Raw genomic sequence first — 27,802 nt, forward strand, 5'->3', positions numbered from 1 at the left:
CTGCTGTTGGCTACTGTCAGGAGGAGTATACTGTCTAGATTACGAGTTGATTTTTATATGGTGTATTTATTGTTGTCTTCTAACCCTGTATATGTCTCTATGCCCACATGGTTGAGTCATTGCTCTTATTTTGCTGTGTTAGTTTGTTTCTCCAAATGAACTGCACAATTTGTGAACAAAGGTAAATTTTGTGTGATTTAAAAAAAATAAAATCAGTAAATTAATTTGAGGAATAATTAGTTAAAATTGTTTTTTAAAACAAATGTTGTTTTACAGCTCCACTACCTTGCTGTGATTATGATTTTTAGATTTGAAAGGTGCACATTTTACCACCATCTATTACTTGAGTTCATATTGATATTTAGTATTTTTTCTTTGATAATGGCTATCGTATTAATTTTTTTCTTTTTTTTTGTTTTAATGTTTAAATTTCAAGTGCCTTTATGTCACACAAATGCATCAAAGCCAAAGCTTCCATTTTAAAAAAGAACAAAAATTGCTTTGCTGAAAAGCTGTAAAAGTCCTTTACTCCTTTGTAAAAGTTCCAAATAAATTAGAGATAGTTTGTGTTACTAAGTGAAATAGTCGTAGCAGGCAGTCAGAAGTGCTTGTTCAATGAGAAGGTTGAACTTCATACAGAAGTTACCATCTTCTGGATCAGTTCTAGTTGCTGCATACGTAATGTGCTTGACATAAAATCTCAAAAACCAAGGAAACGAAAACTGAGAGTATTAAATGTTCATTACTTCTTGCTTTAACCTGTATTCTTAATTCACCACCTCCGCAACTATTGAATGTTGCCATGTTCTTAGTCTTAATGAGCTGCATCAGGACTGCAGTCTGCTATGGGTTTGTCCCCCGCATTTGTGTAAGATTACCAGGACTGTACAGAGTTCAGTGATGGGGGGTGTGGTGCAGGTCATGATTTTAAGGACATGTTTAGGGTCTGTCTTCCCAATAAAGAAACTTGCCTGAACTGAGTTTGTAATAGTTTTGATTATATTGTTTGTTTTTCTGACTGCTTGAGCACTAGCTAATGTCTTCCCTGGAGGTGCTAATAATTGCTGTTATAATGAAGTCTAATCTCTTTCTCTTCAGTTTTGTAGCTTTAATCTCAGTTACACTGACTCTTACATACTGTATTACCTGAAATTAGAATTGCATTTTGTGGATGACTCTGAACAAAACTACATGCGTGGCTCTCTGAATGGCTTTTAAGATACAAATTTTATAGGCAATAATGTAAGGGAACAGCTGAAATCCCATGGAATCAATAGATTTTTTCTGTGGTATTTTTCTTATGCAGTACATCATTATGGTTAGAAATACCTCTGAAGTGATGTAATGGTTTCAGTTTTTATACTTTTCAGAGAAATGGTAAATTTACACATGCAAATTAAATTTTAAAATAATTTTTTGTACTGTTTGATACTACTTTATAAGTAATTAAAAGGCATAGATAGGCCCAGTGAAATTTAGTGGCTTCCAGCTATCAACTCATCAAAGATTTTGTCTGCATCTGTTATTGTGTATGGTGTTTCAGTCCAGCTTAGAGTTAATGTATTGTGTGTTACGCAGATACAAACTTCCGTATGTTCTTGGCTCTGAATATCTCAGACTTAGTTAAGATTTAGATCAGGTTTGAAGGTCAAGAGAATTTTTCTTCGGGTAACTTCAGCTGTCTTCTAAAGTGCTTACAAACTTGTATTAATCTACAGTCTTTTGAAGGGCTAGATCAGGTGTGTATCTTTTGACTGAGACTATTATATAAAATTGCATTACTTAATAAATGCATTAATAAATTTATAATGTGTCTTTTTCAGGGTATTGAGGAGTGGAATATTGCCCATCTTAATACAATACTGGATGTTGTAGAAGAAGACTGTGGAATCTCTATCGAGGGTGTAAATACGCCATATCTATATTTTGGCATGTGGAAAACAACATTTGCATGGCATACTGAAGACATGGATCTCTACAGTATTAATTATATCCATTTTGGGGAGCCAAAGTCATGGCAAGTTTAAATTTTTATGAAAAATTATTTCATTTATGTTTGTTTCATCTGACTAAACCAAACAGATGGGGTAAAACTGCTTCACAATTATAAGCTTTATTGAAAAGCTAACATAGTAGTTGTTGGTGTGGTTTTTTTTTTTTTTTAAGCTGAGAATGCTATGAAATATGTGAGATTTCTAATGTAAAGAACTTTGCAGTAATGTTTTTGTATTTTAAAGGAAAAGGCTCGTAAGAACACAAGACTTACTTGAGTTCAACAGAAAAACATTGTAATGATTCAATATGAGAAGTTTAATGAGTTGGGAACCCCAAGACTATTTGAGGGAACTGCTGTAAGGCCTATTGGAAATGAGTTTCATTGGTTCAGTTGTCCTTTGGGACTGCCTAACATGTTTTGTATTAAACATACATTTAATTTCCTTTTTGAATCAGAGTCATATTTTCTACTGTTAAGTCAGTAGGGCCAGTAGGAGATAAGATTCAGTGTTAAACATACTTCCTAAATATGAAGCTTCTGCTATTCTTTCTCCGTAATCTTATATTTTTGACTGAACAGCCTTAATAGAGAGACAAGTAGGTTTAATGTTAATGTTGTACATATAGAAAGTGGTATACGTGTATCTTAAAATATATGAGAAAAATGTTTCATGAAATCTTATTGTTTTCAAAATACGTGTGAAGAGAATGTAAAAACTTTAGAAAGGTACAGAAAAAAAATGTTATGCTTAGTTTGGTTCTGGCAGTTTTTAGTCATCCAAGCTTAGATTGAAATTTTGTAGCTGGTAATTCCATAAAACATTCTTGGTTATTTTTATACCCATGCAAAAGACAAAGACCTATGCAATATCATGTATTTAAACTGAGAAGGTGGTAAATTGGTCAGCTGCTGGTTCTTAGCTCATTGCTTTATGTTTACCTGCTTTTCTTGTATAGTGGATCCCTTGCATTTAGACAGAGAAGGTACTACCTAGTGTAGTAATGCAAGTCTATGTTTTGAATTGATGAAGTTTTTTTTTTTAAATTGCTTCTTTGGTAGAATTAGACATACTAAGAAAGTCTTCTCAGCCACAAAAATGATATCTGTGTTAAAAATGGTTGTAAAGATAGGGAATTCCAAAATGTTCTAAGCTCATAGGACAAATTTAACTAAAACAATGATTACATAAGAATTATTTTGGAGTCTTAGGAATTTTAAAAGTTCCATTTAAAGAAAACCTCCCTGCATATTGTAAAATTCCAAGTAGCAGAGACATTTAATTAAACACTGAAGTCCTTAGACACAATGGATAGAAGCTAAAAAAATGTCTTTCTTTAAGTATTTTGAAGGTGGTATGAGTGAATAATATAAGTGTTTTTCTAGTTTACAGATACTTGTTTACACTTCCGAATGAACAATATTGTTAAACGCTGACCTATTAATCTTTTGAAGAACTAGCGGTGGATATCACTTCATTTTCTGGACCATATTGGCTCATATTGTTAAGAAATGCAACGCTAAAAAAAATTGAATGAAAGCCAGTTAAGATTTTATTTGTTATTACACATGTGCTTTTACTGGAGGAATGCTGCAATTATTTATGCTAATGCTGTTCCTATATCAGTAAAATGTATCTTGTGTTACTGCGATATTAGTATAATATTTTCTTCGAAAAAATGGAGGATGAGTTGAATCTTAGGCTACAGATAGTAAAGATCTTGTCTGCTTGTAAAAAATTTCAACTGAGTTGACAAGTGCTTCCTTTGTGAAACCAAATACCCTGGCATGTATGGTAGTAATACATGTTTTTTAATTTTAGTGGATATACATTGGTCTTACGGAGGACTGAATAACTTGAGGGCTTTAAACTAGATACGAAGAGGGAAGGTGATAAAACCAGGCTCACTAGAGATGTGCCTAGTGGTGGCATGCCAGAGTTGAGGCTGAAATCGATAGCCCAGCTCAAGTGCATCTACACCAATGCACGCAGCATGGGCACCAAACAGGAGGAGCTGGAAGCCATTGTGCAGCAGGACAGCTATGACTTAGTTGCCATCACAGAAACATGGTGGGATGACTCTCATAACTGGAGGGCTGCAATGGATGGCTATAAGCTCTTCAGAAGGGATAGGCATGGAAGGAGAGGCGGTGGGGTGGCCTTGTATGTTAGGGAGTGTTTTGATTGTATGGAAATCAACGATTGTGCTGACCACATCGAGTGCTTATGGGTAAGGGTGAGCGGGAAGGCCAACAAGGCAGATATCCTGCTGGGAATCAGTTAGAGATCACCCAACGAGGATGAAGAGGCAGATGAAGCATTCTACAAGCGACTGGCAGAAGTCTCACAATTGCTAGCCCTTGTTCTTGTAGGGGATTTCAGCTTACCAGACATCTGCTGGAAGTATAACACAGCAGAGAGGAAGCAGTCCAGGAGGTTCCTGGAGTGTGTGGAGAATAACTTCCTGACACAGCTGGTGAGTGAGCCCACCAGGGGAGGTGCCTTGCTTGACCTGCTGTTTACAAACAGAGAAGGACTGGTGAGAGATGTGGTCGGAGGCTGTCTTGGGCTTAGCGACCACAACATGATAGAACTCTCGATTCTTGGTGAAGTAAGGAGGGAGGTCAGCAAAGCTGCTACCATGGACTTCTGGAGGGCAGACTTCAGCCTGTTCAGGTCACTGGTTGAGAGAGTCCCTTGGGACAAAAGGGTCCAGGAAGGCTGGACAGTCTTCAGGAAGGAAATCTTAAAGGTGCAGGAGCAGGTCCTCCCCATGTGTCGTAAGACGAGCTGGTGGGGAAGACGACTGGCCTGGCTGAACAGGGAGCTTTTGCTGGGACTCAGGGAAAAGAGGCGAGTTTATCACCTCTGGAAGAAGGGGAAGGCAACACAAGAAGAGTACAAGGGTCTCGTTAGGTCAAGCAGAGACAAAATTAGAAAGGCAAAAGCCCAGCTAGAACTCAGTCTGGCCCCAGTCGTAAAGGGTAACAATGTTTTTACAAATATATTAACAAGAAAAAGAGAGCGAAGGAGAATCTCCATCCCTTCCTGGATGTGGGGGGGAACATTGTCACCAAGGGCGAGGAAAAGGCTGAGGTACTTAATGCCTTCTTTGCCTCTGTCTTTAATAGCCAGACTAGGTATCTGCAGGGTATTCAGCCCCCTGAGCTGGAAGACAGGGATGGAGAGCAGAATAAACTCCCCATAATTCAGGAGGAAGCGTTTAAGGACCTGCTACGTCATGTGGACACCCACAAGTCTATGGGGCCTGATGGGATCCACCTAAGAGTACTGAGGGAGCTGTTAGAAGAGCTTGCCAAGCCACTCTCCATCATTTATCAGCAGTCCTGGTTAACAGGGGAGGTCCCAGATGACTGGAGGCTGCCGATGTGACACCAATCTCCAAGGAGGGCCGGAAGGAGGATCCCGGGAACTACAGGCCTGTCAGCCTGACCTCGGTACCAGGGAAGATCATGGAGCGGTTCATCTTGAGGGCGCTCACAGGGCCTGTGCAGGACAACCAAGGGATCAGGCCCAGCCAGCGTGGGTTCATGAAAAGCAGGTCCTGCTTGACCAACCTGATCTCCTCCTATGACCCGTTGACCCGCCTAGTGGATGAGGGAAAGGCTATGGATGTTGTCTACCTGGACTTTAGCAAAGCCTTTGACGCTCTCTCCCACAGCATTCTCCTGGAGAAGCTGGCAGCTCGTGGCTTAGACAGGTGTACACCCAACAGGTGTTGGGTGGGCGTGTTGATCTGCTGGAGGGCAGGAAGGCTCTGCAGAGGGATCTGGACAGGCTGGGTCATTGGTCCGAGATCTGCTGTATGAGTTTTAGTAAGGCCAAATGCTGGGTCCTGCCCTTGGGTCACAGCAACCCCATGCAACGCTACAGGCTTGGGGAGGAGTGGCTGGAGAGCTGCCAGGTGGAAAAGGACCTGGGGGTGCTGGTTGACAGTTGGCTGAATATGAGCTAGCAGTGTGCCCAGGTGGCCAGCAAGGCCAGCATCATCCTGGCCTGTATCAGAAACAGTGTGGCCAGCAGGAGTAGAGAAGTGATCGTGTCCCTGTACTTGGCACTGGTGAGGCCGCATCTTGAATACTGTGTTCAGTTTTGGGCTGGAGCGTGTCCACAGAAGGGCAACGAAGCTGGTCAAGAGTCTGGAGAACAAGTCTTATGAAGAGCAGCTGAAGGAACTGGGGTTGTGTAGTCTGGAGGAGGCTGAGGGGACACTTTATTGCACTTTACAACTACCTGAAAGGGGGTTGTGGTGAGGTGGATGTTGATTTCTTCTCCCAAGTACTATTGATAGGACAAGAGGAAACGGCCTCAAGTTGCACCAGGGGAGGTTTAGATTAGATTCTTTACTGAGAGCGTGGTCAAACATCAGGCTGCCCATGGTGGTGGTGGAGTCACTATCACTGGAAGTGTTCAAAAATGTGTGGACATTGCACTTGAGGATATGATTTAGTGAGCTTGGTGGTGTTGAGTTGATGGTTGTACTTGATGACCTTAAAGGTTTTTTACAACCTTAATGATTCTGTAATTCTGTGAACTTTATTAAGAAGCATGATAGGCAGTGTATTTTCTCTGAACTGTGAGAAGACAACCACGTCCATCTGAAAGCCCCAATGAGATCTTGTAGGCAGAAACTAAATCTGACTGCTGCGTTAGTCTTTAATAATTTGAAGCTTTCTCCAGTTTTTAGACATAGATTAACTTTCATTTGTTCATACACGCTGTGCAGTTTCACTTCCAAGAGGAACACAAAGAAGTTTGTAGTTTTATGTTATATATACTGATTCCTCCATTGACTACTTTATATGAAGCATAGGGAAATAGTGTGTCTGATAATCATTTGCAAGATCAGGACTATGTCTGTTTGTGTGTTTATATATATTTGTGTCATACATATGTTTGCTTTATAGATAATTTTTTACTTGCAAGAAAGTACTAAAGAGAGGAAATAATTTGAAGGAGGAAAAGTAATTAAGAAAACTTAGAATCTCTGAAACAGAGTAATATGAGGGGAGAAGAGAGAGGATACGGTGAGGAAAGATTTGCTGGAAGGGGGAATAGAGTCTATTAAAATTACTTGCAATCAGGCAGAAATTTTACTGCAACTTTTCCTTTGCATTTTTTTCTCAGGGGAAGGAAATCTTGAAGGTGCTTCCTCATTTTACACCGTGGTTTCTTAGAAAAAAAGTCTTACAGTAAGAACCTCTGGTGTGATTGATGATTGACTTAATTTATTAATTGAGTTTGTTCTTGATATGTTTCATAACGGTATCTGTGAACTCCTTATTAGTATTAAAAATTTCTTCACTCTGCCATTTGTTGATAAATGTTTTCTTCTATTGTAATTATTACTTCAGGGGTATAGGCCCTGACTAAAGAGAATTTATTTTTGTGTTGTGTAATAATTTGAGGAATTTTGTCATGATGTTAAAGTATTGAACTGCTCTTGGAAATTAATGCCTAGTATAAACCAGATTTTTGTTAATAGTACAAATGTTAGACTGTTAGTATGTGTATTAGATTATTAGATCCATGGGTAGAATATAGGTAATGTTTCTATTTACACTATAAATTTATAAACAAAAAAATCTGAATAAGATATCTACATTTTGGAAAATAATTCCAGATTTCTTAAGTATCTCAAAGCAGTGCTTATAATTTGTGCTGTTGTACCTGACTCGTGAAAAACAGTGGTGTTGATAGGAATTTTTTTAAGTGTTAAGATGGTATAGATCTTCTTCAAGAATATTAAGAATGAATATGTGAAAGTGTTTATTAAGCAAGGACGAAGTAATTATTTTCATGGCACTGTGAATATTTCGAATGTCATCATTGGACTAATTTATTCTTTTAAAAATTTATTTTAGAGAAAAAGATTAAAGATATATGGAGAATATATTTAATATTTTACTTTCTAAAGTCATATTTTTTCAAATGGTGTTCATTTGTTCACCTTTTATATGTGATGGTGGAGGTCTGAATTCCTTTTGCATGAAGAATTAGAATTGTTACTTTCTGTTGAAAGAGGCACAGCGTAAACTTGCAGTATAATACAAACATAATTTCAAAATAAATTTGTAATGTTTTCTGTGACATTCCTTCTTGTCTTTGCTTCCTAGCTCTTCCAAAGACTGGAAATGACAAGAAAAAATACATGTTAAAAAACCCTTCTGTTTAGTAGTGTATTTCATAGATCACATAATGCCTTGCAGGGTCGGTCAGTCATAAAATAAAGAGGAATATATACTACAGAAAGAGAAGATGGCTCTGTCTTTGTGATAATGTCAAGAAAAAGATACCAGATTGTTGAAAAGAGAATGCTTAGACAGCCAAAATTAGATGGATAAGGAGAGCGAGACTGGACCCTGCAGTTTATTCAGGTTGTAAGAGGAGTAGGGTGAAATGGATCTATGGTGAAATTAAAAATAAAGCAGATGGTCTAGGTTCAAGAATTCTCTTCAGGAGTTAAGTGGAAAAAGGATGGTGAGAAATCTGGTTTAGGCAATCTCCAGGTGGCCTAAAATTTTTGCCATGGGCAACTTTACCTCTTGATTGCCATGGTAGAACCTGTCTTTATGGCTTTGCCAGTGTAGAATGTGTACCAATACCTGTTCATCTTTCTTTATGAAATGGAAAAATAAGGAAAGATAGATAGTTATGTGCTAGGGGTTGTGGAATTCTTTAAAACATGATTTCATGTGAAGGTTTTCAGATTTTGCATCCCAGTAGCAGAGGAAATAGTAATGTGGTTGTGGGTATGGTGAGATAAAAATGAGTGGTGTTCTGATATTATTATTTGGCAGCATTACAGACCAAACAAGGTGAAGAAGGGAAAGCATATTCAGACTGATGCTAACATTCTACGATTTAAGAACAAATATGGCAATAAACTAAGTGGGTTAAAAGAGACTCAGCTAGGTTCTGTGAGGGTCTTCCGGAGTTGCATTAATAGGACTTTGAGTGTGATCAACAGATGACAAACACTGGTCAAAATTTGGCCAGGTGATACAGAGTTCAGCGTGAGTGGAAGAGTCTTGCTACATTTGCACAAATTATGCATGCCGTTGACGGAACTGACGTGTTTCCTAGTTATGTTCTATGTCTAGGAAAAATAACAGATATAGAAAATTACAATGAGGTTGAAATTTTTAATGTGAAAAATGGGAGCAATGTATAAAACTTCCATGAGAGGTGGGAAGACAGTTATGCTCAAATTAGAAGAAGAGAGGATTAGGCATGCTTCTTGCTGCAAATTATCAGGAAAGTTAGAAATAAGAATATTAGGAGTCACACAGATGACTATAACCAGAATAGGTATTCTGATTGTAGAAAGGTAGCTATAATCAAACAGTATCGTGGTTTGTCAGCAGTCTGAAAGTTTTGTCATTGTGCTTGAAATTGAGCAATCATTTGGTAGTTAGAAAATTCTCCATAAAGTGGGAGAACATTGCTGAGTAAGACATGGGAATTAGGTGAAAAGAAGATCTGTTTTTTTTCTTTTTTCCTCCTTTGTGGAAGAGGATTTTGTTCCTTGAAATATTTAGATTAAGTAGGTAAATTTTTCAGGGGCTAATGGACCTTGAAATTTCCCATCTCAAAACAGCAAATGTATTAACTTCCTAAATTAAATTTGTGAGATTTCAATGTATTTATATATTAAAAATTTGTCATTTTTACATATAACACATACTAACCACCTAAACAGATAGTAGAACAAATTAGTGTTGCCTATAAAAAGTGGCATTCTGAGCCCAGTGTCTGGAATTAGACAGCGTTATTTTCATATAATGTGGAGGTTGCAAATTGCCTGTTATCAACTGTGAAATCAATGAATTAGGTTCATTGTGAAAAAAATACTGTTGTAAGTTTAGTTGTGACAATCTTTTATGGCTTTTCAGCTTTGGAATTTTTAAAATACAAATTAGCAGGAAAAATCATCAGCTGTCATTCCCCTGTCGATATATAACATGGGCTTCAGAGAAGTAGTTTGGTTAAGTATTTAACATCATACTGAATCAGCTTGCAGTTCATGGTGTTATCTATATGCTGTGGATCCACCTGGTTTAGGAATAATGGAACTCAATGTTTCACATTCTGTTTCTTGTCACTGAGATGAGAATAATTGGGTGAATACAAGAGGCTTCTTATCTCATGACCATCTTGCTTGGCTGGGTACTTTTTGTACCGTAAAGCAATGATTCTTTATGTTTTGTAAAACATATACTTAACTGAGCACCTGATAAGTATCACCAGTTTTCCTTCCATCTGTAGTCATCATGATACTATGCATGTGTTAAAATTAAGTGGATTTAAATTCAGTTTCCAGTACTTTGTATAGGCAGTATACTTACAAAATTCTACAGTACTGAATAACCAATTACCCTGTTGCACAAAATCCAATCCAACCCAACCCACTTCTTTTATTTGGAAGGTGCGATTTGTAAAACGCAGCATTGAAGAGTAGGGTCTGTGAAGTCACCAGAAAGGCAGAAAAGCTAACACTGACTAATTTATCTTTTAAATACATGGAATTTTCTGTGTTAGGCTTTGCATTTATTTTATTGATGATATTAACTGTCAGTCAAGAGGGACTTGTATTCTGCAAGATCTTTGGCTATGAGATAGAATTACTTTAGTTTTTGATATTATCAAAAAAACTCCACCCAAGAAACCAAAACCGTATACTTATGTTCTTTGTTTAGAATATTGATATATGTCAGGACTTGAATAGTTTTCTTTTGGCTCCCTCTTTACTAACTGTGGATAATGTGAATGCATGTGTTGTAACAATATAGTATATTTCAGTCCTTCTGATATATTTCTATATAGATTCTTCCCCCCACCCCATTGATGCCCATAATGGGGTTGGGTGGTGAAATATCTCTGGAGGCTTTCCTTTGAAGAAGCTTCATGCTTATTTAAATCTTTCTTTTTTTTAAAGTCCAAATGTCTAGCATTTCTGAAAATGTTATCTGTGGGATTTTTTAACCACATGGGATACTTTCCCAAGAATGGCTAAACTTTTCTGCATTGTCAGGAATCTTTTTATTTTTAATACAGAACTTCACTTTTCTGGTTTTATGAGAATTAACAGTATGGATTAGCATAAGAGGTTTCTTATGCAAAATATAAGAAGTCTATAGAAAATTAAGGAGAGAGTTTTTTTTGCAGCCATTAAGGGCAAATCATTATTTATTTGGGGAAACAAGCATTTTATGAGCTGATTGTTGCTTGTGTATAGTTATTGACTTAGGAATTTTTCTATAAAAGTTACATGTTCTGATATATGGTCTAGCGTTGTAATCTGTGGTGTAGGGACATTATAGATGGAGCCAAACTCTTCTCAGTGATGTACCGAGATGTAACAAAAGGAAAGGGAGCAATAATCACAACTTGCAATGAGGGACATACCAGCTTGATAGAAGGAAAAAATAATTCACAATGACATTGTAACAGGTTACTTAGGGAGGGCTGCTGATTCTTCATCTTTGGAAGTTTTCAAAACTTGTCTGTATGTTGTTATGTGCAAACTGATCTGAGTTTGAAGTTAGCCATATGTTGATCACGAAATTGGACTAGATGACATTCAGGTCCCTGCCAGCTGAAACTTTTCTATCATTCTGTGATACTGAATTTTAAAGAAGATGGTGCTCAAAGTTACTTTGCTAATATATGTGGTGACTTGAAAACCAATTCTGAATCAAGTCTTTTCTGCAAAATTCAAAACCTGCGGGTAAAGTAGGTTGCAATTCATTTGCAGCCATTTGTGCTGCTATTACTTTCTAGTATCTATCTACTTACATGTTTTTAGCCAGTGTTTTTCTTAATCAGCATTCTGAGAAATATAAAACCCTTGGAAGTAACAGTATTAGAGGTCCTTCCCTCCTCCCATTCACAAAACAGTTGCAGCAACAAAGAAAGCAACAGTCTGATTAATAACTTTCAACGAAAGTCAAGAAGAAGCCATGTTCTTCTCTTTGACTAGAAGTTCTTGGGTTGTTATTTTTGCAGAAGGTTGATACTGCTACAGTTGATAGCCGCCATTTAGGTATTGGGATAAAGTTAGCAGTTTATTTTGTATAAGCTGTCAGTGTATAAGCTAATATGTGTGACCATTTATTTTCTAATTCTGCAGTGTGTAAGTTAGAGAAGGAAGCTTTCAAAAGCAAATGACCAATCTTCTGAACTACCTTGTCTGGTGATCTGTGGGTTTTGACGTTTTCAGTGTTGGAAGGAACAGACTAGTTCATATTTCAGCTTTGTAGTTTCAGTAGAACTACCATAGTAATGATTCTGTAGTACAAAATGCAACTTCTTTGGCTCTCATGTCTAATTTTATTCATGTGGCACAGATTCATGTAATGACTTCCTGAGGCATAGATAGAAAGATCACTATAGAATTTAAGAAATCTGACCAAATTTTCATACTCCTATTGATTGTTCTAGTAAAGTTGTGTTATAACTCTAGTTTTTTGTGTTCCTTAATTCATTTTACTGTGCAAGCTCGATGACTTTGATTTTTACATTCATTCATAGCTTTAAATTAATTTTCATTTTATTAAAATTTTAAGGTTAGTAAATTTGTTAATAACTTTAAAGGCTTTGCGTGGAAAAAAAGTGCCATGTTTAAATTTAAAAAGTGACACTGTTTAAATTCAACTTCATGAGGTCTTTTACCTTATCTGTGTTGTGGACAAATCAAATTGTATCAATTTTTTTTCTTTTCTTTTTTTTTTCTTTTTTTTTATCCTGGGCATTAGAGGAATGCAAGGTGGGTCAGCTGTGAAAGTCAGAATACGACTGACAGTTCATAGAATTTTGTACTGATCCATAGAATTTTGTACTGACTCGTAGGACATCTGTTTTACTAAGTAACCTGATAACTTTTTTGTGACAGGTTTTATTTTTTGTTCATGGAAAGTAGGGACTTGTCATCACATAGTCATTGTTCTGGGATGCTATTGTAGCGTGCATTTTCCGTCTTGGGAGTGATGTTAAGGGGTTCTTGGAAAAAGAAAAACAATTCTGAGATCTTTATATTCATGTATTTATTATTATAATTTAGATCCACTGCTTTTAGTGCTGTGAATGTAAAATTCACTTTCTGTGGAAATATACAGACTAAACTGAAAGCATATGGATCATTCTAGTGATATCCGGGGGTATCCCAATGACAGCTATGCAATTCACAGAGCACACTGGAGGTGTTTATGATTTTTGGCATTCTTTGCAGCCAATGAAGAAAAATTGTCCTTTTTCCTCTTTCTAACACAGTTTCCCTGGGTGAGGATTTTCATTTTAATTTCCATCTTGAATATGTCCTTAAACCAGGATTTTCCTGTTGGAACAAACTTGGTGACAGAAGCGTTTTCTAGAATTAGAATGGATGATGATGGTTGAAGAACACTTGATTTTAATAGTTTGTATATGTCTTCGCGAAAACTTTTGAAACTCTGAAGCAATGATGCTTCAAACTGCATTAGTAAGAATGTTGGCTAAGGTTTTCTTTTTTTAATTTTTTTTTTCATTTTTAATTTATTTAAACATTACTTAATGCTAAGTGAATATTAGTCATGGTCAACAGACATTCACATTTCTCAGTTTAATTAAAGGCAGAGTAGAGAGAATCAGAAGTACACATTAAGTCTGTGCAGTGGATTAAAGAGAAATGAAGGGCCTACTTCAGATACAGATGAAAAGTAGGATCACTGTATTTATTTTTAGCTACAATAGTAGCTTATGTAGGATGCTTTTAAAAATTATATGTAAAATTATGTTTCAAAAAGCACAGCTGTAATACTTAATGTTATGCTGCACTTGTTTTTCTAAATAAATATTCTTATATAAGTATCTTAAAAACAAGGCAGTATATTTTTTTGACTTGAAGTTGCAAAGAGTTAGAGAACCTTCAATGCTAAATTATTAATGTTTGGATTCAATGAATATATTCCATTAAAAAAGTAGCAATGATTTTCAATAGGTTGTTGTAAGTCAACATTCATAATAATGTAAAAACATTTTAATCACCTACAATTGCATTTTTTTAAATTTACTGACATTATAGTTTTGGTGATTTACTTCTACTGTGAAGTTATTGCAGAAATTCTTACTGGTTTGTGGCATGTTTTCTGGCTACTTGGAGATTTTTCTTGATAAATTCCAAGAGTACATTTCAGAGAGTGGAGTAAAAGCCCAAGAGAACATCTTAGAGTGGAGCAAAAAAACAGATGATCATTTCTTCCCTGATCTTACAGGGATTTTATTATTAAAAATGTACAGATATTTGTTGCATTATTCTTGAAGGACTTGGTAGGTCTGGGCTGAAAGTCTTTTGTTTCAATTCCATCTTTGTAAGAAGGTTTGGTAGCTTCTGATGTGAAAATTCTCATATCTCAGTTTTTTAAAATTTGTGTTTTATTTGTGGCCTGGTAGAAATTACATCTGATCAATTTGATGATGTGGTGTTGCTTTGTTTTTTTTTATTACATTGTGGATCCTGAAGAACATATTGTGAAGCAATGCTAGAATTGCTTAAATAATGTGTTCGTTATTATAAATTGAGAAGTAACTGTAGTTGAATAGGGTATCTGTTCCATGAAAACCTGGCTCAGCAGAGAGCCTTAGAGTAATGAACTATGATACCATGCTTAATTTCTAGGCTGCTCATCCTAGAACGCATTTCAGAATGATGAATTAAACTCCGAGGTTCTGCATGCTGTAGGTGGGTGAAACTACATGCTTCATAATGGAGTTGGAGCAAGCACATTGAATGGAGAACTGTCAAATCTAGCCAGTAGGCAAGTCTAAAAAGAGGGAAATGTGTGAAATTTTAATGCATGTTAATGGCACAAATGGGCCCAGAAGCACTATTACAAATATGTAATACCAAGTTATATACAATGATTTTGCTGGTAACTGGACTAAAATGGGCTTTTCCAACTTGAAATTGGAAAGCTTGACTTTTTAACATTTGCAGTGCGCAGATATGGGAAAGAGACAAAGATGATGGAATTAAAAAAATCAATTTAAAACCTGTCTTTTAAAACTCATATACTGTAATAATATTTTGTTTCCTGTATTTTACCCTGGAATTAAATTTATGTAATGATATTTCTGATCAAAATTTGTTTGGAATTTTTTCTTTGTCTCCTCAGTCTCATTTTGATATCTGTATAGAAATTTAACCTTTGAAATTTGCTTTTTGGATATCCAAGAGCTTTGAGCAGGTTTTTTTTTCCATGATCTACACTCATTATCAAAAGAATCAAATGGTTATATCTCATACTGTAACCAAGGAAAGGGTTACAAATCATGTCCTGGAATAGTTGCAAAATATTTGTTGTCAGTTCATACAAGTGTTTTTAGTCCAGTTTTTCATAAGCACTTTTTATGTGGTGGAATTATTTTATGTTGTCTTATGTTTCTGCAACAGTCTCTCAAATGGATGTTTGAAAAATTGATATTGCTGTGGAGATACAGTATTAGTTTGCCTTGTGTCTTCTGAAATGTCTGTTAGTTATTTCTCCCTCCGAAGTCTGTAATTTTACTGTATGTTTTCTTTTGAATTAAACAGTTTCATCTGTGGCCCACATGTTTTTTGTTAATATCTTCAAGTGCTTTGTACTAAAGATTCCATTTTTGGTTTATAGGAAAATAAAAGAACGGGAAGCATTTTTTTTTTAGATATGTTGTTACATTGATGCATCTCTGTGCAACATCCTGATGTTCATAATAAAACTGAACGTAAGTGAAATCCATATTTTTTCCTGTACTGGATTCTCTTTCTTTGCCATGCAAGGTAAAACTTGTATTGTATTTTAATGGACTAGCAGTTGTTGTTGAAAAAGTAAATTAATTCTCATAGAACAGAAAATGTAAAGGTAACAGTAACTCAAAAGTTATTTAGGTTTTGCATCTGAGTATAAAATCAAATAAAATCATAACCAAACTAGTTACTAAAATTAGGCAGGTGGTGAATTGCTGTTTTCGGCCAAGTTCCCAGAACATTGTTTCTCTATTTCGTAAAGTCAGCTCTCCTAATTGCCATCAGCCATCTTTTCTGAGCTGAAGACAGGACTGAGTGATCGCAGCTACTAGACTACTGTCTGTTGTTGCCTCTGTTGGGGATTTGAAGAATATAAGTAGAACAGGGAGCTTACATTGCCAGTAGTTCATGAATAAACAGTGGATATTATTGCCTAAGACTGAGATTTTATTTACTTAAAAAAAAGAGGCAAAGAAGTTGTTAGCTTATTTAAAGTACACTGAGAAATCCTGTAGAAGAATTAATCTAGAAAACATATATATAAATGTTTCAGAAACATAATGACTTGTATTTAGTATTTCTTACTTAATTTGTAGTTATCTTGTGGCCAGTACCCTTGATTTGCTGAATTAACATGTATTTCAGAAGATCTTTTTGAACAATATTTGATAAATGTATGTACTATAATTTTTTGTCTTTGTAGTATGACTCTAAGAAATGAACAGTGACTGTTCAACTTTTATCTGTCTTTTCAAAATTTTTAACAAGTGAACTAATAAAATAAAATGTATTTACCATCAACATTTCTCTTTATATCTGTTCTTCCCTTTTTACCTGTTTCTTTGCTTGTTATGCAAGAAATTCTCTTTGCCTCTTTAGTGTTTTAACATTTAATGTCCATTACATTTACTTTTAAAGAGGGCTGGACTTGGCCTTATGATATGAGAACTCAAACAAATGTTAGTCGCTGTTTGGTAATGTAGGTAAAAGGAAGCTGGGCAGAAGATGGTGAAAAATAATTTTCTAAAAGTTTTTAAGAGTGCTGAAGTTCTCATATGAGCTAACTATTGACACTAATAGTGAATGCTTTTTTCTCTGACTTAGTGATCTGAGTTTGTGGGTTTTTTTGTTTAATGTTCTGTACAGTCACTGAAGGATCCAGTAAGATTCATGGCACTGTCATTTGACTGGTATCCAAGGCAGGTGCCTATGTGTTAAAAATGCTCAGTTTTCTAATAAATTGTGTTAGGAACTAAGCCTGAAGGGTCCGGAGAGTGACTTTGGGCCTCCTAATGTTTTATTACAAAGATAGTCTCCTTTCTTTTGTCCTTTTCTTAGCTGTGGGAAAAGAGCAGTGGCAATAGTGGGAAGAAATAAAGGATTGTGGAGTAGATGTTACCACAGATCCCAAATGAAGAAAATGATGAAAAGCACCAACTTGTATTGAATGAATTATTGCTTGGTCATTTTAGATTAGCTAAATACATGGCTATAGCCTCGTTAAATCATGTCCTGCCTTATATTTCTGAGAGACTTATTGAGAGGTCAGTTGTCCAGTTTTGCATTTTTGTAATACAGGTTGTAAATTTGTAATATTGATAAGTACTTACATGTTTACAGGTGCAAATGGAAGCATGTGGCTGCATGGTCTCACAAAAATGTAGTAATGTACTTTTGGAAGAGTAGCTTTTTAGGAAGAATACTAGTCCAAATAGAGACAGGTAAAGCGAAGAGAAGTCTGTAGTTTAAGGTTTTTATAGACATAAACACTGCCCATGTTTTACTTCATGAAGTTGTGTATTTAATGACATACAGTACAGTTTATAATTCTATACATAGCATTTCTTTCTGCTGCGGTGTGAAAGATGCAAAGATATAGGTTAGATTACTATGTATACTCTGATGCATGTGTAGTACAGAGTAGAGAACAGGCACAAACTCTTTTTTTTTTCTTTGTAGAAACAGAAACAAAATCAATTTTTGTAACAGTGAAATTCTGATTAAAACTGCTAACAGTTAACAGAGTCAAGCTGAAAGTCTCTTTTTTTTTGTTTAATACCATTTGGACTGAGTTGTCAGTAGGCATGGGTTTTGCTACAGTTCAACTTAGGGCACTGACTTCTGTGGTGGAAGGGTCTTGCTTCTATGCAGCAGTTTCAGTTTTAATAGAGTAAAATTGTATGTGTGCAAATGAGAACTTGAGGTGGGGGATATTTATTTCTTGCGCAAAATGAGGGGCCTAGGGTTCTTCACTTGTTTTTCTGAGTGAGCTGTCAGGGGAGATGAATGAAATCTCTGTTCACAGTGTAGTAAAAGAAAAAAGCTGCAGGTTGACTTAAACTACGTGAATTCGGACTATATTGTACAGTTGAATATGCATTTTCTCCTTTTTTGAACCATATTTTTTAATAGAGAACAGTCAATCCAATGCTGTTGCAACATTAAACTGAAATGAAAGCCTTTATATCACATAGTGAAGCATTTAAAGTCAATAATAAAGCCTAATTAATACATACAGTGTATCTATGAAGTGCAGTAAATGTGTGAATACCAAAGTGTTCAGAAAAGCAGAATAAAATTACAGCTTTTCAATAATCTTCATTTTTTTAGCTGTAATAAACATTAAAAATAACATGAAGTTAATTCTGGTTCTTTAGTATTGTTACTCACTTATTGCAGATAGCATATGGTATCTTTAAAAGAGATTCTCTGTAAGAACAGAGTGATTCCAAGATACGTACAATTGTTTAATTTAAAGGAGGTGTATTTCTTAAATAATTTTTAACTCTTAATTGTAAAGATTTTACAAAGACAAGTAACCCTTTTACTCCACAGCATTTGCTATAGGAAAAAATAAGAGATGTTTAATGCCCATATTTTTCTGTTGAACTCTTCTGTCTTGTGAAGCAGAGTAAAAAACTAGACTTACGTGTTTTTGTTTCATTTGGAAAATGAAATTATATGTGTCTTTTTAACTGGAGTGGTGTAATCTTATCAAATATTGTCAATGTGCATGATTTTACATAGAAAATATAACATTCTTGAACTACATATTATATGTTTAAATTTGAATTAAGCTAAAATATTTTCTCAGAAAAACCCCTCTGTATTTCTTCCTCAGAAAGTGGTCTATTTTTCCTGTATAGTTTTTCAGTCTTCAATCTTTTTGGCTTCTCTATTTTTAGATATTTATCATACATTAATCATTGCTTGTTTACTAATTATGTCCTTAAGCATTTCATCCTTTTCTTTATGTGAATTTTAGGTACGCTGTTCCTCCAGAGCATGGGAAACGGCTTGAAAGACTGGCTCAAGGTAATATTTTCAATATGTCCATATGTAAGATGTTTGAAGGACAAACCTCCAGCAAAGTGAAAAACATTGTTCTTGACTCACCTACTGTGTTTAAGTACTTAATGTTTTGTGACTTTTAACTGTCGACGGTATGATTGCAAACAAGGAATGCTTTCTAGTACTCTGGGGAATTCTTAAGAAAAAAAAATCTTTTCTTTTTTTGTTCTCTTAGAACTTTATTTTGTACTGGCATTTTTAGCTTGGTGAAGCTTACGAAAATGCGGCTTAGTATTTATTGTTTATTAGGTTTTCATCGCTAGTATCTTTGTCTCCTCTGTGCCCTTGCCTTTTCTTGTCATAGCTTCTTTTCATCAGTAACTTTTGCATCTTAACTTCTTAGCCAAATTTGATACAGAGGTAGAAATATTGAAGACAGCTGAATGTCTAGAAGTTTGATGGAAGTTAATGGCTAGGTAGAAGATGGAAACCTGGTTAGGACCTCTGGGAAGGGGGAAGCAGACAAAATGTACTAACTCTAAATCTTACGTGATAGCAGCCTGCTGGCCAGTGAGCAGACACATAAATCCACTTTAGCCAAAGCATGTACTAGCTTTTGTCCTTCCTAGGTGTGAGGAGTGTCTATTGAGAGGAGCAGTGTGACAGTTCTTAGGTCCAGAACTCTGGAAGAAGGTAGGGCAGAAAGGGATCTGGCTTCAGATACACCGACACACGAGTATGTGCATTTCTACAGCTGGGAACAGGAACCCGGTTCCTTGATCCTTGCTGATCACTATATTTAAAGAAGTTGCCCGGGCAACTTAAGTTGTCACTTAACCTTGGTCTGTGCACATCTGCATGGAAATAGTTGTCTACTACTGCTATTAATTATGTATTAGTGCAAATTATAAAGATTGTGTGGTGAGGGGAAAACTACTTTCCTTGATGCATCATGTGTATCATCAAAACTTCCTTATTTTTATTTCAGAATCATGTTGTGAATAGTAAATAACAAATAAAACATAGAATCAGAAAATGAATAGTGAAGATAACATTTAAAATAGTTGTTTATTCCATTATATTCAGTGAATGAAACTGGATTTCTGTAGAAAAACTACATACTCATACAAAGATTTTTATTGTAACAGCAATATAACATAGGTGAGTTCGTTTCACAGACAACCCTCTCTGACATTTCCCAAGTTTTTAGCATTTAACTTTAATGTCTTCTGCGATGTTTTTCTGTGAATAGGTTGTTTTCATGATATTTTTCATCCAGCTAATAGCTTAGAATGGCATGAGGAAGATGATGCGATAGTTCTTAAGAATAAAGATGATGGGCTTTATGCTCAATTTGGCCAAAAGATTAAATTGTTTTTTTTGGGAAAGTAACATTTCTGATAATTTCCATGATGTGGAGGTTAAGACCTCTGTGATCTTTTACTTTGCAACAGCTGCCTGCTAAAATACAGTCTGAGTTTTACAGTAAGGTATGTTAAAAAGATGAAAATTTGAAGTAAGCTACATGGCTATAAGTCACTTAATAGTAAACATTAATAAAACAGTGTAAATGAGACCTTCATACTTAATTACATGTGTATGGAAAATATCTTAATCATATTTTTGCATGAGTGCAGCATCTGAAGAAAAAAGTAGTAGTTTATGCAAGAAGTTTAGCTCTGATGACCGGATGCCTACCGGATTAATCAAATGCTCCTAAATGATTAAAGTAATAAAATAATACCTTAAATATAACAGGTTGTCTAAGTCAAGGCAGCAGTTGATACACAAAATTAAAGGAAGGCTGGAATATTTTCTATTATCTTGTCTGCACGTCACAATTACCACACAGGCCTTTTGTGCATGAATGCTTTCATTTTTGCTTCACATTGAAGTCTTGATTGACTGTGGCACCTACAAATACTTAATCTGAAAGACATTAGACTTGCATGTAATAAAGACAACAGTTTGATTTTGCCCTTTAGCTGCTTTCTAATTTATGTAGGTTTTTTCAATTTTAAGTAGTCATAAATGTAACAAACATCACAAGTGAGCTGTTAACTGCAATTTTTGTACTTGTTATGTTAATCTGTAATGCCATGGTATTCTTAAGGATTTTTTGTTTCAAAAAACGGGATGGAAAATAAAGAGAATAGAAGCAGAGTGGCAAATCAGAAATGACAATTTGAAGGATTTTCAAGATCTTTTAATAGATCAGAGAAGAGATGACATCTATCTGTGATGTTCAATTATGTGAGAGAGGAAACTAAAGCAAAGTTTAATATCTTGTAAGTAGGGGTATTATAAAAAGCTTTGTATGGTGTATAGTATTAATTTTGTGCAGAAGTCATTACCCGTTTTGTATGAAAACAAGTATAAATAGTTGTTGAAATGAAAATTGATGTAGAACTTGCATAACTTCTAAGGGTCTCAATTCTGAAAACTTGAGCAGCTGAAGAATAGAACTCTGTCTCAGTTGATAGATGAGTCAATGAGTCAAGATACAAAAGTTGCATCTAAGAGATAAACCTAACGCTGTAACATGTTCATCTGCGCATAGCATTTCATATTTGTGGCTTTTCTACTCTGTGCTTTGTATAGCATACAAGTTGCCACTGCTTCTTTGTGAGGATTGTTCTCATGCAAACTCATCCTCCTAATTGCTTTTATGTGCAATACAGAAAGTTAAATCAAATTATTTTAAATCACTGCAAATTAAATAAATTATACGAAGTTTGTATTTATACGTACCAAAGTAAAATCTAAAATTCAAATTACTTGTAAACTCAGTCATCCTTTCAACTCTGCCTGTGTTCTAAGAGTACTGCTCAGTGAATTATGATTAATATTTTGTATGTTCTAAATTCATTAAATGAAGATCCACATAAGTAAAAAAATATGGTAACTTTGAGCCTAATTTCATTAATGTGAATTATTTTTAATTACATGAAAGATAAATTACATTAAAGGTATTTGCAATTTAGGTTGTTCTCATTCTTATGTTTTAAATTTTGTATTTTTAAATTTATGTTTTCATATTTTAATTTATATTTTTTCAATTAATGTTAATAAAGTAGAAATATAGCACCTTTACTCTAAAATTTCAAGTCAAGACTTTAGTATGGAAGTGCAGAAAAAGGAAGTCTAGCCTCATTCATTGACTGATCAGAATTTGATTTGAAGTTTCCCTAAGAATTTGATTTCATGTGTATGTGCTTAAACAATGACTTAATTTATAGAATCATAGAATAGTTTGGGTTGGAAGAGACCTTTAAAGGTCATCTAGTACAACCCCCCTGCACTAAGCAGGGGTATCTTCAACTAGATTGAAGGTTCAAGCAGGTTGCTCAGATCCCTGTCCAACCTGACCGTGAAGGTTTCCAGGGACGGGGCATCTACCACCTCTCTGGGCAATGTGTGCCAGTGTTTCACCACCCTCGTTGTGAAAAATTTCTTCCTTTTCTAGTCTAAAACTATCCTCTTTCAGTTTAAAACCATTACTCCTTGTCCTATTGCTACAAGCCCTGCTGAAATGTCTGTTTCCATTTTTCTTATAAGCCCCCTTTAAGGACTGGAAGGCTGCAATAAGGTCTCCCTGGAGCCTTCTCTTCTCCAGGCTGAACAACCCCATCTCTCTCAGCCTGTCCTCACAGGAGAGGTGTTCCATCCCTCTAATCATTTTTGTGGCTGTCCCCTGGACCCGCTCCAACAGGTCCATGTCTTTCCTGTGCTGAGGGCTCCAGAGCTGGACGCAGGACTCCAGGTGGGGTCTCAGCAGAGCGGAGTAGAGGGGCAGAATCACCTCCCTTACCTACTGGCCACGCTGCTTTCGATGCAGCCCAAGATACGGTTGGCCTTCTGGGCTACAAGCGAGCATTGTTGGCTCATGTCCAGCTTTTCATCCACCAGTACACCCAAGTCCTTCTCGGCAGGGCTACTGTCAATCCCTTAATCCCCAGCCTTTCTTGATACTGCGGGTTGCCCTGACCCAGGTGCAGGACCCTGCACTTGGCCTTGTTGAACCTCATAAGGTTCACACAGGCCCATTCCTCGAGCTTCTCCAGGTCCGTCTGGGTGATATCCTGTCCCTCAGATGTGTCAAAGGCACCACTCAGCTTGGCATCCTTTGCAAACTTGCTGAAGGTGCACTCTATCCCACTATGTCTATGTCATTGATGAAGACATTAAACATTACTGGTCTCAGTACGGACTCCTGAGGAACACTGCTCATCACTGATCTCCTCTGGACATTAAGCCATTGACCACTACCCTCTGGATGTGACCATACAACCAATTCCTCATCCACCCAACAGGCCACCCATCAAAGCCATATCTCTCCAATTTAGAGAAAAGAATATTGTGGGGGACCGTGTCAAAGTCCTCACAGAAGTCCAGATAGACAACATCGCTAGCTCTTCCCTTGTCCACTGATGTGGTCACTCCATTATAGAAGGCCACTAGGTTGGTCAGGCAGACCTTGCCCTTGGTGAAGCCATGCTGGCTGTATCGAGTCCCCTCCCTGTCCTCCCTGTGCCTTAGCATATCTTCTAAGAGGATCTGCTCCATGATCTTCCCAGTCACAGAGGTGAGGCTGACAGATCAGTTGTTCCCAGGGTCCTCCTTGCTACCTTTTTAAAAATGAGTGCAATGTTTCCCTTTTCCCAGTCATTGGGGACTTCACCTGACTGCCAGGACTTTTCCAATATCATGGAGAGTGGCTTGGCAACTATACCAGCCAGTTCCCTCAGGACTCTGGGATGTCCTTATCAGGTCCCATGGAGTTGTGCATGTTCATGTTTCTCAGGTGGTCTCGAACCTGATCTTCTCTTACAGTGGGAGGGACTTTGCTCCTCCAGTCCCCATCTTGCTCTCAGTCCCTTGAGAGGTGTGGGAAGAGACACTGCCAGTGAAGACTGAGGCAAAGATATTACTGAGTACCTCAACCTTTTCCTCATCCGTTGTTACCTGTCTGCCAGTCTCGCTCATCATTTTCTTTGACCTTCCTTTTCTGATGGTGTACCTGTAGAAGCCCTTCTTATTACTCTTTGCAGCCCTTGCCAAATTCAGCTCCAGACATGCCTTGGCCTTCCTGACTCATCCCTACAGAGTCAGGCAGCATCCCTGTAATCATCCCAGGATACCTGTCCCTGCTTCCACTACCTGTGCATTTCCTTCTTGCCCTTTAGTTTGCCCAGCAGGTCTCGACTCAGCCATGCTGATCTCTTGCTTTCCTTTCCTGATTTTGTACACCTAGGGATTGAGAGCTCTTGTGCTTTATGGAAAGCCTCCTTAAAGATCTGCCAGCTCTCTTCTGTTCCCTTGTCCCTGAGGATGGTTTCCCGGGAGTCCTATTGACTAACTCCTTGAAGAGCTGGAATTTTGCTTTCCTAAAATTCAGGGTCCTGACTTTACTTCTCGCCTGCCCCGTATCTCTCAGGACTGCGAACTCCACTAGTGCATGATCACTGCAGCCCAGGCTGCCTCCAATCTTGACAACACCAGTTGGCTCACATGTGTTGGTGACCAACAGGTCAAGTATGGCAAACTCTCTGGTAGGACTCTCTATTACCTGGATTAGGAAGTTATCCTCCATGCACTCCAGGAGTCTCCTGGATTGCCTACAGCTCCCGGTGCTACTTTTCCAGCAGATGCTGGGGTGGTTGAAGTCCCCCAGCAGGACAAAAGCCTGTGAGTGTGATGCCTTCTGTAGCTGGAGTAAGAAGGCATCGTCAAGAAGCTCCCCTTGATTGGGGGCCTGTAGTAGACACCAACCACAAGGCAGCCTGTTTTGCCTCTGTTTCTTACCCATAAGCTTTCGACCTGCTCGTGGCTATTCTTCAGAGACAGCTCTTCACACTCTATCAATTTCTTGACGTAAAAGGCAATGCCTCTGACCTTCCTTCCTTCCTCACCTGTCCCTTCTGAAGAGCCATCCATAGCCATATTCCAGTCGTGGGATTTGTCCCACCAAGTTTCAGTAATGGCAACCAGGTCATAGCTTTCTAGCAGCACGGTGGCTTCCAGCTCCTCCTGTTTGTTGCCTGTGCTGCGTGCATTGGAGTAGAGGCACTTCAGCTGGGCTGCTGGCCATGTCACACTCTTAGAGGAACACCTTTAGTTCATTTGAGGTCCTTTGCTGGTAACAAAATTATTATTGGCCAAATTATGTTATCCTTGATCATACAAGGTAATACATAGCCAGTTACCCTGTTCAAGTCAGTAGAGTTGTAGAATTACTCTTTCTGGAATAGTATTGTAATTTGTCCATGCATGACTGTAGCTGAATGGTTTAATTGAAAACAATATGGACACATTCTTAGTACCATGATAAGCATTCCAAATATCTTGAAAATGGTAATCAGCCAGGGCATGGAACTTGGTCTGCTTCAGTTTGAGTGATAGTTGTGATGTCACCTGATATGAGCCGTGTGTGATATGTAGGAATGATACCGTCAAGGTAGGAAAAAAAAAGAGCTTTCCACATAGCAATGCTCACTGTCCCGCAATAATTTATAATGTTGAATTTATTTTAAGATGTCCTTTATCTCTGAACCATTTAATATACTTTTTAAAGACTCTCAGTGCAGCAATGTCCTGTGTGTGCGAATCCTGTCTTCCTCAGACACAGCTAGGAATTTGCTTAGTGCGCGCTGCTGCAAAGATGGAAAGGCATCTAGAGTATGGATCATAAAATCAGAAATTGTATGGAAGTGTCATTGTCTACTGAGGTGGAGTAGCATTGACAAAGGGTATGTCTTCACCAGCCTAGTGGTAAGATTGTAATTCAAGAAGTAGTTTTATTTTGTTATTACAAATAGCATTGGTTACCTTGTGTAAGATTATCTTATTTTGGACTATGTTATCTGTCAGAATATGTATGTAGAGTCTTTTGAGAGCATGTTTTTGATTGTTAACACAGTCTGAAGCCTATGTTTTCACATATTCTTTGCTATTGTTGCTTGTGTTAACTAGATAAGCTTTTTAAAAAGCCTGACTGGAACTTCCAGTTTGGTGGATAAATGCACCCTACCTGTAGTTAATGTGCTCATACCCTACCTTTTGGCCACCAAGTGCTGAATCACTTACTTACCTTGTAGACTGTTCTAATTCTGCTGTAGGTGTTTAGAATGTTAGTGTTTCTTTAAATCACGGATTGGAGAATTTTCTCATGGATGTAAATCAGTGAGCAACCTAATTCTGTTTTGCCCTGATCTTTGATTATTGGCTATTGGCTTCTATGAAGTAATTGTTTTGAATTGTCATTTTGTGTTCTGTGGAAAATTTTCCAAGAGGATAAGTAGGGTACAGATGGCTAAATATATAAGCATTGAGAAGAGGTGTAGAAGAGGTCTGCCACATCTTAAGAGACCATTCAAGAAACTGGGGTTGCATGCGGATTCCCAGAAAATACCTGCTTTTGTAGAACTGATTTAGTGTTAACCGATTTGTGTTAGTGGATTAAAGTAAGATTTCATGTGTCTCCTAAAAGCATGAATGCACTACAGAACTTCAATGGTAGTTACATGTTAGATAGATTTCTGTATTTTTTCTTTTGGACGTGGGATTTCACTAAATATCCAGGATTAACTGATAATCCTGTAAATTGGTAATTTTAACATCAGCTTGGTATTTGAGAATGGTTCTGGTGTGTTGCAGGTGTGTCTTGAATTGATCTGCATTTAATGTATTTGTAAGGGTCTTGTGATGTTTCTAATGCAATGTCCTCTATTCATTAGGTATTTTTTACATCTGCTAACCAATTCTCCTGCAGGGATTTTCTTTCCTGAACGAAAAGCTTGTGTGACCTTACCTGTAGCCTGGGCAGAACAAAAGATAAACGGAGTCTTGTAGCGAGGAAATAATACCTTCCTTTCTTCCCTTGTTCATTGAAGGGGAGTGCTTTTGAGAAAATGAGGTGAATGAGACTGGAAAATTTGAGTGTGTGTAAGTGTAGACTTTGACAGAGTCAAAGGTGTTTTATAGTGGTACAGAATATGTAGGCTGTACTTTGGTTTCACTGTGAGGGCTCTGTAACCACAGCAGATGTTCTGTAAATTTATTGTAATGGATTTTGAGCAGGTTGTGCTCTGCTGTTCTGTATGGTTTACTACTTTCTTAGAATTCAGCAATAAGCTTGTCTTCTGGTTGGAGTTGTCACAACTATTTCTGATCTCTTGGAGCTGTAATGGTATAACTTAAGATTTGGACATCTGCCCATTGTTTACTTTTTATCATCATGCGTTGAGCTAATTAAGCATATTGCAGTAGCAGAATTTAGTACATAATTTGTTTTCTCAGGGAAAACATTTCTGTCAAACTCTCCCTGCTTTTAGGAATTAAGGTTTTTCCTACTTTTCATACCAGTTATTTCCTCAGTCTTAAAGAGTATGACTTTCAATCACTTTTTTCACAGTATGTTCCATTATATTTCTATTATTATGCTGCTCAGGACTGAGATTTCTTGAACCTTATAAGATATAGATTCCACATTATGATTGTTATCATTATGTTATAGGCATTAATTGTGCCAAAATAGTTGAAATTTATTTGCTTGAGTGCACTAATTGTGGGCTAGTTTTCTTTAACTTTTAGTCAGTGAAGCCAAACGTGTATGATAAAACTGTACCTACCAAGTACTACTTTTTGAAACAGATATTATAACAATATTTGCAATTCCAAAAGAGAGTAAAGAATTCTGTGCCTGTTGGTGGGGACAAAAACAATGATAAATTTG

At 36.8% G+C, this 27,802-nt stretch overlaps 1 protein-coding gene across 1 annotated transcript in view; it reads left to right on the forward strand.

Annotated features, from left to right (window-relative positions):
* Window positions 1-1,823: 1,823 nt before the first annotated feature.
* The window catches only part of KDM4C (lysine demethylase 4C), a gene marked incomplete at its 3' end in the record, with an annotated part of 237,135 nt that continues 211,156 nt past the window's right edge, over window positions 1,824-27,802 (forward strand). The window contains exons 1-2 of the mRNA XM_082013446.1: window positions 1,824-2,017; window positions 19,043-19,092. Coding sequence (XP_081869572.1) covers window positions 1,932-2,017; window positions 19,043-19,092 — 136 coding nt within the window. The 5' untranslated portion in view covers window positions 1,824-1,931. The remainder of the gene's footprint in view (window positions 2,018-19,042; window positions 19,093-27,802) is intronic.

The sequence above is a fragment of the Phaethon aethereus genome (genome assembly GCF_964289735.1).
Source record: "Phaethon aethereus genome assembly, chromosome: Z".
NCBI lineage: Eukaryota > Metazoa > Chordata > Aves > Phaethontiformes > Phaethontidae > Phaethon > Phaethon aethereus.